Genomic DNA, 12,940 nt, shown 5'->3' on the forward strand with positions numbered 1-12,940 from the left:
CGTGGAAATGTCATCTTAATCAGATGCCCTCACTCGCAGGGGTGGGAGCAGCGGCGTCATCCGATCCATGGGTCCAAGTATATATTTGTCCATAAACATCAGCTTGCAGGTTTGCCAGCTGTTGCTCCTCCTCGCTGTATTTGCAGCAACAACAACAATTTTTTTTTTTTTAAATCCCCTTTTACAGCCCTTCACTAACACTGAGCATCTTCAGTTCTTGGTATCCAATCTGGAACTGTGTTGTGAGTTTCTGTCCAGCACAACACATTTACTGTAATTTATGCTCTGCGTCAATACTTGAATTTTGCTTTGGGGATCAATAAAGTATCTATCTATCTATCTATCTATCTATCTATCTGTCTATCTATCTATCTATCTATCTATCTATCTATCTATCTATCTATATATATATCTAATATGATGCTCTGAACACAATTGTCTGAAATAATCCTGTAACAAAGACATTTTGAAAAAATTTGTAAAAAAGCAAAACCTCTCCATTTTGCTTCCTGTTTCACTCCTCACAGTGATGTCATTAACATTTTTCCTCCCTTCAGTCACTGTTTAAAATAATCCCTTTTCTGTTCCCTTGATGACAAAAATAATATTTAATATAGCAATCATGTGCTTTAGATGAGTTTGTTTGTGTAGAGGAGAAACTGAACATCACTGTCTTATCTAACTGAAGTCTAAAAGGTGCAAGTGTGGCGTTAGGTTGACGTTTAAAACTGAGCAAACCAAAATTCTAACAATTACAGAAGAGCTACAGCTGAACAAGTAATGGGCTAAATGATTTATTTTCCAATTGTAACGCCCTTATCTTAATAGGTTTGATATATTAATGTCAGGATATATAGTCTAATGTAAAAGCCGTTACAGTTAAATTCCCTCCATACAGAACAAGCTCCTTCCTCTTTCATTTCTTGTAAATTTCTCGTTCATCTCTTTGACTGTAGGGAAGTGATCACCTTCAGCGAGCCCTTTCGTAAAACGGGCAAAAGACCATTTTCATATCCACAAATTAAAGAATTAAGAGTCCGAGAGAGATCGTCATATTTTCCTGAGAAATTGGCACCTCTGAACTTCCATTTTAATTGATGATCTAGGGTGGAGATACATGTGCGGTTTTACATCGGAATTGTTTATCAGTGTTCTCAGAAGACACCAGACCAGTTTGTTCGCCTCCGCCGCGTTCTTTGGAATTTTGTTGGCTTGTTTTTTTGTTTTTTTTTTGGTTTCGTTTTTTAACAGCCTAGTTTCCCTAAACTATGCTCCATTTGACATCGAAATATCATGAAATGAATGGTGCTTTAAACAGCTTTGGCGCTGAATGGGTTTATCCTTGAACGCATCCAGCTGCAGTGTGGACATGTTCGCGAGACTCCGCGGTGCTTCCCGGGTCAAGGTTCTGTGCGCGCGGTACCATTAATAACGCACGCACGCACGCACATGCGGGATCACATTCCATCCGACTCTGGAGCACGTGCCGTGTTCCAAAAGCTCTTTAACATTTAGACCAAACTGTCACGTGAGCGCTGTGTATATATCAACCTTAGGCGTCGTCGGCCATCGTTCCAATGCTTAGATAAGATATATGTTTAGCCTAAATACAGTATGTCATGGTTACTGTTATCTGTTCTCTGGGTGTGGAACTATCATGTCTGGGCTCGGCCGCCGGGCGGACAGGGGAGCAGCAGGTGACATGAGGACGGACGTCTGATAACAGCTTCCTATAGCTTTAATAAGGGTGTAGATATAGCTTTAATAAGGGTGTAGAATTTCTTGAGAGTTTTCATTCCATCTTCCCGTTTAGCTTCTATAATTGACCACAGTGTTCCTTTGGCTCGTCCTTAATTTAGGAACGACGCAGCTGAATTAGCAGACTGTATGCGTGGCTCGTGCGCGCGCCGAAGCTGCTGCTGCGCGAGCCCCGCCGTGAAGAGAAATGGATGTTTGGACAGTCGTCGTGCTTAGGAACGGCTACTTAAAGCAAAATAGGCGAATGTGAACGTGCTGTGGTCGTCGATTCCGTGTGATATCTCACCGCCGATTAGCGCTCCCTGCCTTATAAGGAAAGACAGTCGTGCCTTCCTGCAATAGGCCGAGCGCTGCAGCCTGCGGGAAGCCTGCACTTTAACCCTCTCGCTGCTGAATTTTATTTGGTCCGACCGCATGAAACAAGGCAACCAGGGCTTTATTTGACAATTTAAGATTTTTATTTTGAAAGCAATTCATCGAAAATGTATCCCTGTTGTACATATAAGTCTAATGAACAACAACAAATAGCTGGATATAGCAGCCAGTGGCAGTAAGCAGGTGGATATGGGATTTTGTAACCCTCTCTTTGTCCAATTATAATTGGAACCTTCACTTAGCCTATAGGTGAAAACCTTGGGCTCTGTCATTTCCAATCAAAACTGCCAGAGGTGTGTGTGTGTGTGTATGTCCAGTCCACGTCAGGCCTTTAGCTGGTTCATAGCCTACCGTGAGTCACGTCTGCACGCACCGCGTGCCAAGCGATAACCGGCTGGTGCCTGTCATGCCGGGGCTCCGCAGTCAGAAATAACCCCGGCGGTGTGAGAGCCCCCGGCGGCCAGGGGATGCTGACCTACATTGGCTGCCAAACAACCAGGGGGCTATCACTTAACACTGCGGAGTGGGAAAAATCCATCAGAAAATCCCCGCGACACGGTGCCATGTGAAATGCCATGTCTTTGTGTGACCCTGACTCAGAGAGGATATGGGAAATCTATTCATTGTAATGCGCATAACAGCAGCCGGGCTCTCCCTGCAATTTAACTTTACACGAGCAATGATTCATGGAGCGTTATCATCCTACTGAGGCGTTTGTTCCCACAGGACTCCCCAGGACTGATAGACGAGGCCTTGTTAATATGGCGGCGGGGATGAAGCAGTGTCCAACAGGCTCTGGCCTTGACGTTGGTTGGGCCTAACTTGAGTTTTCAGGTAGAATAATTCGTTTTGTGATATTTATTGTCTTATAATTACAAGTGAACCCTGCTGTAGGCCTATCATGCGCCCGGCGCATAAATAGCCAACATTTTGGATAGCTCTGTAGGTGGTAGGCTATATGTGGCTAGCTCCAGATAGAAAAGAAGGCTATCCCTAACGACCCCAGCCTGAATGAAATAGAGAATAAAGCAGAAGGCCTCGACAGGCTGCAACGTTGGAGTTAGTGAGCAGCGCTTTGAGGCCACCGCGGTTTAGGGTAACCCGCCCTCTTCTTCCATAGCACCCTCTTGCAGTTGGATCTCGCGTCACATCCAGCTACACAAGAGGCACGCATGTTGCGTTCAGGGTCTCATCTAAGCTCGTACTTTGGAGAACCATATTCAGTTTTTTTTTCAAATGTGCTTGCCTTTGATTGATTCAAAAGAATGTAACGTATGATCATTATCTGTGTGCGGATTCCTGTGCCATGGAAGTATACGTGTAGCTTTTATTTTGAACCAAACACAACATTAGCTAGGCTAACACATTGACGCACCTTCTCAGCCAGAGAGGGTAGACCCTGTGAAATCTGCTGGAACAAAAAAAACGTCACATTCTTCCATGGTGGCCTACAAGTCTGGATAGCCTGTAACAATTGTGTATTCTGCATAGCAAAGAATAAAGTATAAATGTTTAATTTATGCAGAAACTGACTAAAGGTGAAATAAGGCAGTGGTTCCCAAACTTTTTCATGTCAAGCACTCCTAAACTGTCACAAAATTGGACCATGGACCCCCAAAGATTTGCTTTTAGATGTTTGATTACAGAAAGTGTATAAAAAAGCCAAATTGTCAAACATTCTGTCATTGTGTTACTTATGGATGGAATTATAGTGAAAATAAGCATCCCCTTTATTGCTGGGGACCCCCAGGAACTCCCTCAAGGACCTCTGGGGGTCCCTGGACCCCACTTTGGGAACCACTGAAATAATGAGTTCAAATACAAAGAAAGTGCTAATTTATTGGTCTACAAAAAAAAAAAAAAAAAAAAGGTCACAAAACAAGCTAAATAATCAACATTAATAGAATTCACTCATGTAGGCTGTAACCGGTTGTTGCTATGGTTTCCATGCTCCTCACTTATTCCCACAACTAAATGTTTTCATAGAAACGTCTGTCTTTTTCCATCTTTTCCCACAGTATAACTTTTTACATATTGTTAATAGGCCACCAAAGTCGTGATTACACTTTTTTCCAATAGCCCCTGAAAGCAGCAGGGGTGGGGTAGGGTGTGGGGGGGGGGGACAACCCCTTCCCCTCCCCCGCCCCTGTCACCTCCTCCTCGGCTGACGTCACGCCAACGGCTATTTGCATGAAGTGTTTTCTCGCTGCAGTTTGAGCCCGTCTGCAGAGCGAGTCTCTCCGAGGGGAAAGCGAGGGAAGAGGCGCAGTGAAAATAGGAGGAGGAGGAGGGGGGCTCTTGTGTTTCACATCAGAGGAGCAGCAGGAAGAAAAAAAAAAAAAAAAAAAAACGGCCTGGAAACGAGGATAAGGTGTCGGATAGCAACAACAAAAAAGAAGCAGAGGGGAAAAAAACACAAGAGCCGCTACTCTTGTATCGGAAAATGGAGCTACCCGCCGCGGGAGAGCACGTCTTTGCGGTGGAGAGCATCGAGAAGAAGCGCAGCAGAAAGGTTTGTCACAAGAGCACCGAAGGACATTTTTAACGCACCGTGCACATGGAAACGAGGGCCGTTTCTCTTTGCTTTAACCTTCACCTTGTTACCGAACCACATGTTTTTTGTAATTTGTAAATGTGACGGTGCGATGCAGAGTACATTTTGCTGCGTAAAGTAACGTTGCGCTGATGATCCCGTTTCTCTCCATTCACAGGGGAGGTCTGAGTACTTGGTCAAGTGGCGAGGATGGTCCCCAAAGTAAGTCCGCCCCCTTTTTATTTTATTTTATTTATTTATTTTTTTAACACGTAACAATACTCATAATGATAACATTCAAAAAAGAAGTGTGTCCACCAGTGCGAGCGTGGGCGCGCATATGGGCGGTTGCGCGTTCTTGCTTTGGGCGCTCGACGCTTTGGCCTCGATGATGGATGTGGTTTTACAATGTATGCAATCCCCAGTGTGCCAATTAAAGGAAGACGTGTCTATAATTGAACCCTGTGTTTAAGAAATGCCCATATATCTACAGTTGAGTGGAGGCTAGGCCATTGTATACCCCCCACCCCCACTCCACCCACCACCACCACCACCACCCCGACAGCCGCGCGTAAAAGTTACTCATGATTTATTACACGTGCATCCACAGGGAGCGCAAGTGTCTCAGCATGTTGTTTACGCATGTACATGCCTACAAATATCAGCTGTGGGAGGATTTATAAGACCAGGGTCGTTTTGGGGACAAAAATAACTATCTATCTATATTCTATCGTCAACCAATGTGTTCTCGCTGCTCACTCTGTGCTCTCTGAATAGATACAACACGTGGGAACCAGAGGAAAACATCCTGGACCCAAGACTGCTTGATGCTTTCCAAGACAGGTGAGTTTAGTTGGATAAACAAACCTCACACGTGTCGAGACTCACAATGTGAATCACACAGTAACGCAAACCGGTTTATAGTCCCAGTTTCCTACATTTCCAGTTTTTTCACACGTTGTCTGTTACTCATTCACATTTTTAAAGTAGGAACTCTGTATGTTTGTAGTTGGGAACTGCGCCGCCTGGTCACTCTATCTGGATCATCCCATGTTGATAATAAACTAGCTAGCCTACACAATGTGCAGAAACTCAGCAGCTGGGGGTGAGGTGGTGGTGGGGGGGGAGGATTAGGATTAACACTGCTGTCATCAGAAGGTCAGGTTAGGGTTAATCTCAGGTCAGGGTTACCAGAGCAAACTGTGACACTCTGTTGCGTCTACTTTCTGTCACCTGATAGTTGTTTGAGTGTCAGCATCAGGTTATGCCTAAGTGCTCCCTGCTGTCCCACCATCCTGTCACCAGATGCACCTGTGTCATCTCCCATAGGACATGGCAACCCATTACATTACCCAGAAACTAATTATTATTGATTATGCTAAATGCTAAATTGCCAAATTGGTTATTTTTTCAGACTTTACTCAATGTGCACCATTATGTAAGGTAGATACTGAAACTTCAGACGCCCAGCAGAAATGTTCGAAGACATGCAAAACACTTTCAATAGTAACGGATGTCTGACGTTTCTTTTTCACACAAAAAAGTTAGTTACAAATGATAAAATGACTACCTACTTCTTCTCCCTCATTGAAAAATCAAAAAAACTATGACTATATGAACATTGTTCATTTCAAAAGTTCAATATATGAGACACAATATGTCTCCTTCTTGACTAAAAAGTTCACTGTCTTCAAGTTTCCAAATGACCCTATTTGTAAATTGCACATTGCACCATCATTGGCTATATTAAACCAGTTGTGTCACAACTGTGTGATGTCACAAATTCTGCTTATATGTCCACATCTTCAACTCAGATTTAATTCATAGATAGATAGATAGATAGATAGATAGATAGATGGACTTTATGAATCCCAAACTGGGTAATTACTGTGTAACAGCAGCAAGTTACAAGAACATACAGTACAGACATACAGAAAATACAAGAAATAATTAAGATAGGAGAACAACTACTCAAAACATATACTTAGAGCAATGAAAACAATGTACACATATATACAAGTGTAGAATACAAATACACAACCTAAAAGAAATATCCTACAAATATATTATGGTGAACACAGAAACGTTCTCCCTTCAGCAGTTCTTCTAGTGTCAAACTCTGCATATAGCCTACATCATTCTGCACAGTGAAGGTCCAACATCTTAGTGAAGTAACATTAAGCCAAACGGGGGGCTTTAAATTATGGTGCACGTCTTTTCTTAATTTAATCATGATGTAGTGAAAAGGCAAGAGGAAATGGAGACTGTGTGAACTCGCGGGGAACTAAATAGCAGCTTAGTTGTTATAAATCAAAGGTGCATGCGCCGTCTCAATGTCTAACTGGAGCAACTTCCTCATGTTCTCTATTAGTAAAAGGACAATGTGTCCATGGTCTTCAAAGTGGGCTGCTATGGTAAAATGAGCCGTTTGGCTAATTGCTAAATAGACTGTTGAGTGACCGACCACCAGCCAGCGCCACATGAAGGACAGTGTAAGTGGATTTCTTTTGATGCACGGCGTGTTAAACTGTCCCTGGCTTTTCTCCTTGCCTCCCTCACCTTTTGCTTGCAGCAACCTTTTTGGGCGCAGGTCACACGTTAAAGCGAACCACCGACGTCACTCTGTGTCTGTTTTTGCAATTACCTCTCTCTCTTTTTTTTTGTTTTTTGTTTTTTAAGAGGAGAGATTTTATTGAAACTAATTGCGCGTCTCTCCGGGGAGCCAAATCCTCTGAATTCCAGGCTATGAAAATACACCGAGTCGTCATTGTAATTAGATGTGAGGGAGGAGGGTGGGGGAGGGGACTGACATCACTCCTGTCTGCGGTATTGAGTTACTGCCTCGGAGAGACTTGCATGGAGACGGAGGAAAGCAAAGGGAAGTCAGAGAGGGGCTGGTCTTTATCTCCTCCTGCGGATACAGACATTACACGGGCTATTAGTGTCATTTAGGGTGGAAGAAGCCTCATTTGAAGCCACGTTTGAGCTTAAGTGTAATGAGGTAACAAACATAAAGAAGGGTATTGTGACAAGGTAAATGCATAACAATGGGGGGGTATGCTCCTTTAATGCATGCTGAATGAATTTCACTTTGCATCAGGAAGTGTAACTGCAACCTGTAACATGGACTCAGTGTTTCCTAATTGAGCCTGAGGAGGACACCCGTGACGTTGTGTTGCCATGCAACGGCAACTCATCTCTGCTAGATGCTTTCACTGATTGGCTGCTGTTTTCCTCTCCCACAGGGAACGCCAAGAGCAGCTGATGGGATATCGCAAGAGAGGACCCAAGCCCAAGCACCTCCTGGTTCAGGTGAGAAAAATACTGACACTGAACACTGACGTCAATAATGTTAACGATGAATCGCAGCTACGCTTAAGATCCGTTTTCTTGCACAATTCCCTCTCAAATCCCAGGAGGCAATATAGACAAAGTGTTGAATTTCAGATATAGGGGCAGATTTAATATTGCACTACCATAAAGTTGGAGGCCCGTTTATACAATAACGGTCCGATTTTAAGCAGCAAAAGGCCGAGATATCCTGACTTTTAGTCACAAGACTGGGTCAAGCTCTGGAAATGCTGTATTCTCAACACACCTAGTCTGTACCGCAGGCGTTTTGTTCTAAATGTATAAACCGAATCACTGCAATGTCGAGCTAACACAAAAATCACTTCTGGGTAGACAAATGGACGTTGAGTTGAAATGCGGAGATATGTGAAATAGGCAAAAGTGTCTATTTCTGTTGTCATTTTCAGCCGTAACAGTAACCTTTTAAAGATATATAGTTAAACACGGTGCTCGGAGCTATCTGAAGTCTCTGCTGTGATTATTTCCTGTCCCGTGTTGCTTTGCTAGCACTTTGATAAACCAAATCTAGCGTTACAAACAGCAACATGTCACCTGCCGCTCTGACTGACTGCTAGTCTGGGTGGTGTCAGTTTCTTTAGTATGTGGGCCAACAGTTAAATGAGCTCTCCATTAGTGAATGTGTTGAAATAAATAGCATCAAACATGCATTTTAGATGAATGAGATGGGAGGGTAGCCAGTTCTTCCTTGTTCCCGTTTGCTCATTACCGTTAAATTGTATGTACGGGAGTTTTCTACATGGAAGTTCCTGCTAACAAACATTGTCACTGGGTCTACAGCTTTCAAAGCACCTCCAGAACCACAGAAGTCATTAGGTGTTGGGAGTGCTAGAATATGTATTACAAACCATAGATCTAGTTATTTTTTAGGAACCAGTTCCCTGACCTAACAGTGGCAGCTAACTGCCTGTGACTCGTACATTAAGCGCATCAATCAGCGATCCAAAAGGCCAGGGGAACCCCTCAGAGGAGCCTTTTTGTTCCTCCCAGGAGGGTGTTGGTGGTAACACATGGGCTAAAGTCAGCGACGGGACACAAAGCAGCCAGTGACATTCCTCGGAGCTGAGGTCACAGCCACAGGAGACGCTTTGAAATGGCACTGTGATGGCCAGGCCGGTGGCTGAAGGAGCTGTGGGAGGCCTGTGTGAACATGGAGCGAGGCCCCTGAAATAAGAGCCCCGCACACATTCCAAGCACTGTTTCTTCAGTGCAACTCACGGGCCCCAATGAACCATGGTTTTTTTTTGTTGGTGCCTGACACGTGTAGATACTGTAGACAGTTTAACCATTCGTCAAATGCCCCACCGAGAGGGATGTGCTTTAGGGCTGCGCCATATGAGGAAAGTATGCGATAACGTTGAATATCGCGATAACAATATCACTTAAGATAAATAAACAGATATTAAAGTGTACTTGTTTAATTTAAAACTAATGAAAGGACATCATTTCCAGCATTCTTTCATTGAACACATTGATCCTTGAGCTGAATATAAAAGGCACCATTTTAATGTGGAGTTTTCTACTAATATTTTCTTTCAACACACACTAAAAGTGTCTCTCGCGATATGTCCCAGCCTTTCGCGGCGTGTTTATTGAGCCAGTAGATACTGTGATGACCATAAAAAAAAAAAATATATATATATATATATATATTTATTTATATAGCGCAGCCCTAATGCCCATTTAAATACGTCTGTAAAAAAACACCAGAAAATCCACAATTCTTCATGTAATATTGATGATGTATGTTACTGTGCTTTTTTTTAATAAAACTAATTACCGTCCGGTTGCACAGGTTCCTTCTTTCGCCCGGAGATCCAGTATTCTGGCGGACCTTCATGAGGCATCCCTGGACGAGGACAGCTGTCAGAAGCCCAGCCCCATCCAGATGCTCCGCCCCCAGGGCCAGCAGTACCAGCTCAACAGCAAGAAGCACCACCCGTACCAGCCGCTGTGCAGGGAGCGCGATGCCGAGCAGCAGGCACACGGCAAGAAGCTCTACTATCAGCTCAACAGCAAGAAGCACCACCACTACCAGCCGGACCTCAACGGCCACGAGCCCTTATTCGCCAAACCCAGAGAGGTAAAAGCTCCGGAGCTGGCTAACAAGGGCTACAACCTTCCCCCTGTGCTGCAGCAAAAGTGGGTCCGGGACAAGGACTCAGGCTGCCTGACCAAAGTCAAGGATATCACCATGGAGCTGAAGAAGCTTCCGGCAGACCTCAATGGCCACAAAGAGCCGGAGACGGCCAGGCCTAAAGAGGACGCTTTAGCGCAGTCGAACGGCGTCAGCAATGGCAAGCTAAAGATCGTGAAGAACAAAAACAAGAACGGGCGGATTGTTATCGTCATGAGCAAGTACATGGAAAACGGAATGAAAGCGGCCAAGGTTAAAAACGGCAATTCTGAAACCGGCGAAAAGCCGGCGCAAGGAACGGACACCGGTGCGGAGAACCACCTCGAGAAGATGAAGCTCATCAAGAAGCTGGGCCTCATGAATGGATTTTCCAAAAACCCCAAAGACAAACCGAGGGTTTCCAGCTCTGGATTAAACGGACACTGCCCCAAAGAAAAGGAACAGTCCCCCAAATCGGAGCCAACTGTGACTGAACAGGATAAACACGTCGGGGTCGGGGGTCAGGGGCAGCTTTCAGCCGATCAGCCTTTACAATTGACAACCGAGCCTAATTTGCTCGCCCTGCCTTTGGATGGGGGAGTTCCCTCCCCACTGGACAAAAGAGGAAGCCAAGGTGGATTTCAAGGACTGAAGCGACACCTCTGTGACACAGACAGCGAGGAGCATGGGAGTAGTAAGAGGTTTGGGACTTCCAGGAGCACCGGCGCTGCCAACACGGTGTCTTCACCCACCCAAAGCGTCAGCATGGACCAAAACGGACACCAGAGTCCCATAGGACTGCAGGACTGCGGGTATGTGGACCAAGAGGAGCCGATTGACTTGAGCATTGTCAAGTCCAGGCCTAAAGCTACCCAGCCTGAAACACACCCACAGGCTCAGACTGTAACGCAAGCTAAAACACACACGCGGGACGAAACAGACACGCAAGCTCAAACACAAACGGACGCACAGACGGAAAGTCAGCCCCGGACTGAAACACAAAAAACTACAGAGGAGGAGAACGTCACTTCTTTGTCCGTTTCCGACCCGGAAAAGAGAAAAGAGGAGACATTTCCCTCTTTCCAGCCTTTCCTTGGGAATATAGTGATCACAGACATTACTACAAACTGCCTCACAGTCACATTTAAGGAATACATCAAAGTGTAACTCAACTGGGTACCAACTGTATAAATGTACATAAGAGATATTTGTATTTTCAGATGTTTGAATGTACAACTGCCCCCCTTGATGTTTGTTTTCATTTTTGTATAGTTCAGATATAAAAAAAAAAAATCCTTTTTATTGCGTTATTTGCATATTTCTTCTTCTAAGCTCTTTGTTGTTACTGCTGGAGCTTTTGTCACATGCAGTATCTAATTTCAGCTATTTCGAACATAGTTTAAAAAGCCAAATTAGGTCAAATAAATGTCTACACTTTGATTAAAGATGCACTTAACTCTTGTAAATACTCAATAATTTGATTATACACTCAACTGTCTGCATCTCAGATAAGGATAAACAAATGTAGGCTATATGGGGGAATTTTGTAAGGAAGAAAAACTGTATTGAAACATGGTAATTTACACTGTGTGTGTGTGTGTGTGTGTGTGTGTGTGTGTGTGTGTGTGTGTGTGTGTGTGTGTGTGTGTGTGTGTGTGTGTGAACAGATGGACAGATTTAAACAAGGATGCATGCTGCTTGGACAGATTATGCCATTAGACGTGCTTAAACAAGCAGATAAAGTCGAATGAAGCGCCTTTCTGTCGATAAATGTGATTTCCATTGTTAAAAAGGAAAATGAAAGATTATTAATGGTTAATGTTTGATTTATGCTCCTTTTTATTTGACCTCCGTTCAAAGGGAAAGTGTGTTTTGCGTCACGCATCTCGAGATCCGATACTGAGCACAAGTCACTTCCATTAAGGCGGCAGATGTACAACTCTGTGACTCTATTTATTGTATGTTTTGTAGCAGCGCAGTGACTAAAAACTGGCGTTTTTCACTTGATTTATATCAGTCACCAATCTCTGTTAACACTGCCTGTCTAGCTGTGTAATCCAATAGATTAGTACCACCAGCTGCGTGCTCCATGATTCACTTCTTCGTTTTTTCTGTTCTCTGCCTCCCTGACATGTTAAAAGGCTATACACAGTTACGTATGGGATTGAATGGATTGTCTTTGTGTCATATTTTGAGTGACTTTTGCAACGTCGCAGTAATTAAAAGTATGTAAAAGCACACATGCCTGTCATAACCAGATCTGTTCCCTTGTGTCATACATGCCCCCTGTCCTTTTTTTTCCCCCAGCAATCCCTTCCAGCACTATATGATCTGAGGTGTATCGAACTGCTCTGTGAGAACAATGATCAGATGCACTTTTGATGTTTTGTGTGCAGACTAAATAAAATGAAAGCTTCCTATGATACATTTTGCAATAATAAAATTGTTTGCAAGTGACATATGGACTTTGTGTGTGTGTGTGTCTCCTTGGTTTTCCACGGAGAATAAAAGTGTTTAACTGGAAAGGGCGGGCGGCTGCTAGAATGGCAGTGTATGTCTTTCCCCTCTTCTTTAGAAGGGAACAGCTTTTGTAACACGGTTTTATAGCCCATGTCATATCTTTCCATTTTCTGTTTGACTAAAATGAACTAAAGAGCTGCTAAGGCTGGGCAGCATGTGTAACTTAAACATAAATCTGACTAGTTCATATTCATTGCCATCCTTACCTCAGAAGTTGCTAAATCTGTAGCCTACATGGCTCTATTTGTGTGTGTGTGTGTGTGTGTGTG

The 12,940-nt window shown here is 43.8% G+C and overlaps 1 protein-coding gene across 1 annotated transcript; it reads left to right on the top strand.

Annotated features, from left to right (window-relative positions):
* The first annotated feature begins 1,983 nt into the window (after positions 1–1,983).
* On the top strand, positions 1,984–12,608 carry LOC114546081 (E3 SUMO-protein ligase CBX4). Its single transcript, XM_028564748.1, has 7 exons — positions 1,984–2,758; positions 2,860–2,967; positions 4,346–4,645; positions 4,845–4,888; positions 5,444–5,509; positions 7,912–7,978; positions 9,831–12,608. The coding sequence occupies exons 3-7, from the start codon at positions 4,577–4,579 to the stop codon at positions 11,316–11,318; spliced, it is 1,734 nt and encodes a 577-aa protein (XP_028420549.1). The 5' UTR covers positions 1,984–2,758; positions 2,860–2,967; positions 4,346–4,576; the 3' UTR covers positions 11,319–12,608.
* The last annotated feature ends 332 nt before the right edge of the window (positions 12,609–12,940 follow it).

The sequence above is a fragment of the Perca flavescens genome, chromosome 2 (genome assembly GCF_004354835.1).
Source record: "Perca flavescens isolate YP-PL-M2 chromosome 2, PFLA_1.0, whole genome shotgun sequence".
Lineage (NCBI taxonomy): Eukaryota > Metazoa > Chordata > Actinopteri > Perciformes > Percidae > Perca > Perca flavescens.

Coding starts and splice junctions, on each gene's coding strand:
- LOC114546081 (XM_028564748.1), top strand. CDS start 4,577: ATGGAGCTACCCGCCGCGGGAGAGCACGTCTTTGCGGTGGAGAGCATC. Junction 4,646..4,844: donor AGAAGAAGCGCAGCAGAAAG/GTTTGTCACAAG, acceptor CTCCATTCACAG/GGGAGGTCTGAGTACTTGGT. Junction 7,979..9,830: donor CCAAGCACCTCCTGGTTCAG/GTGAGAAAAATA, acceptor CCGGTTGCACAG/GTTCCTTCTTTCGCCCGGAG.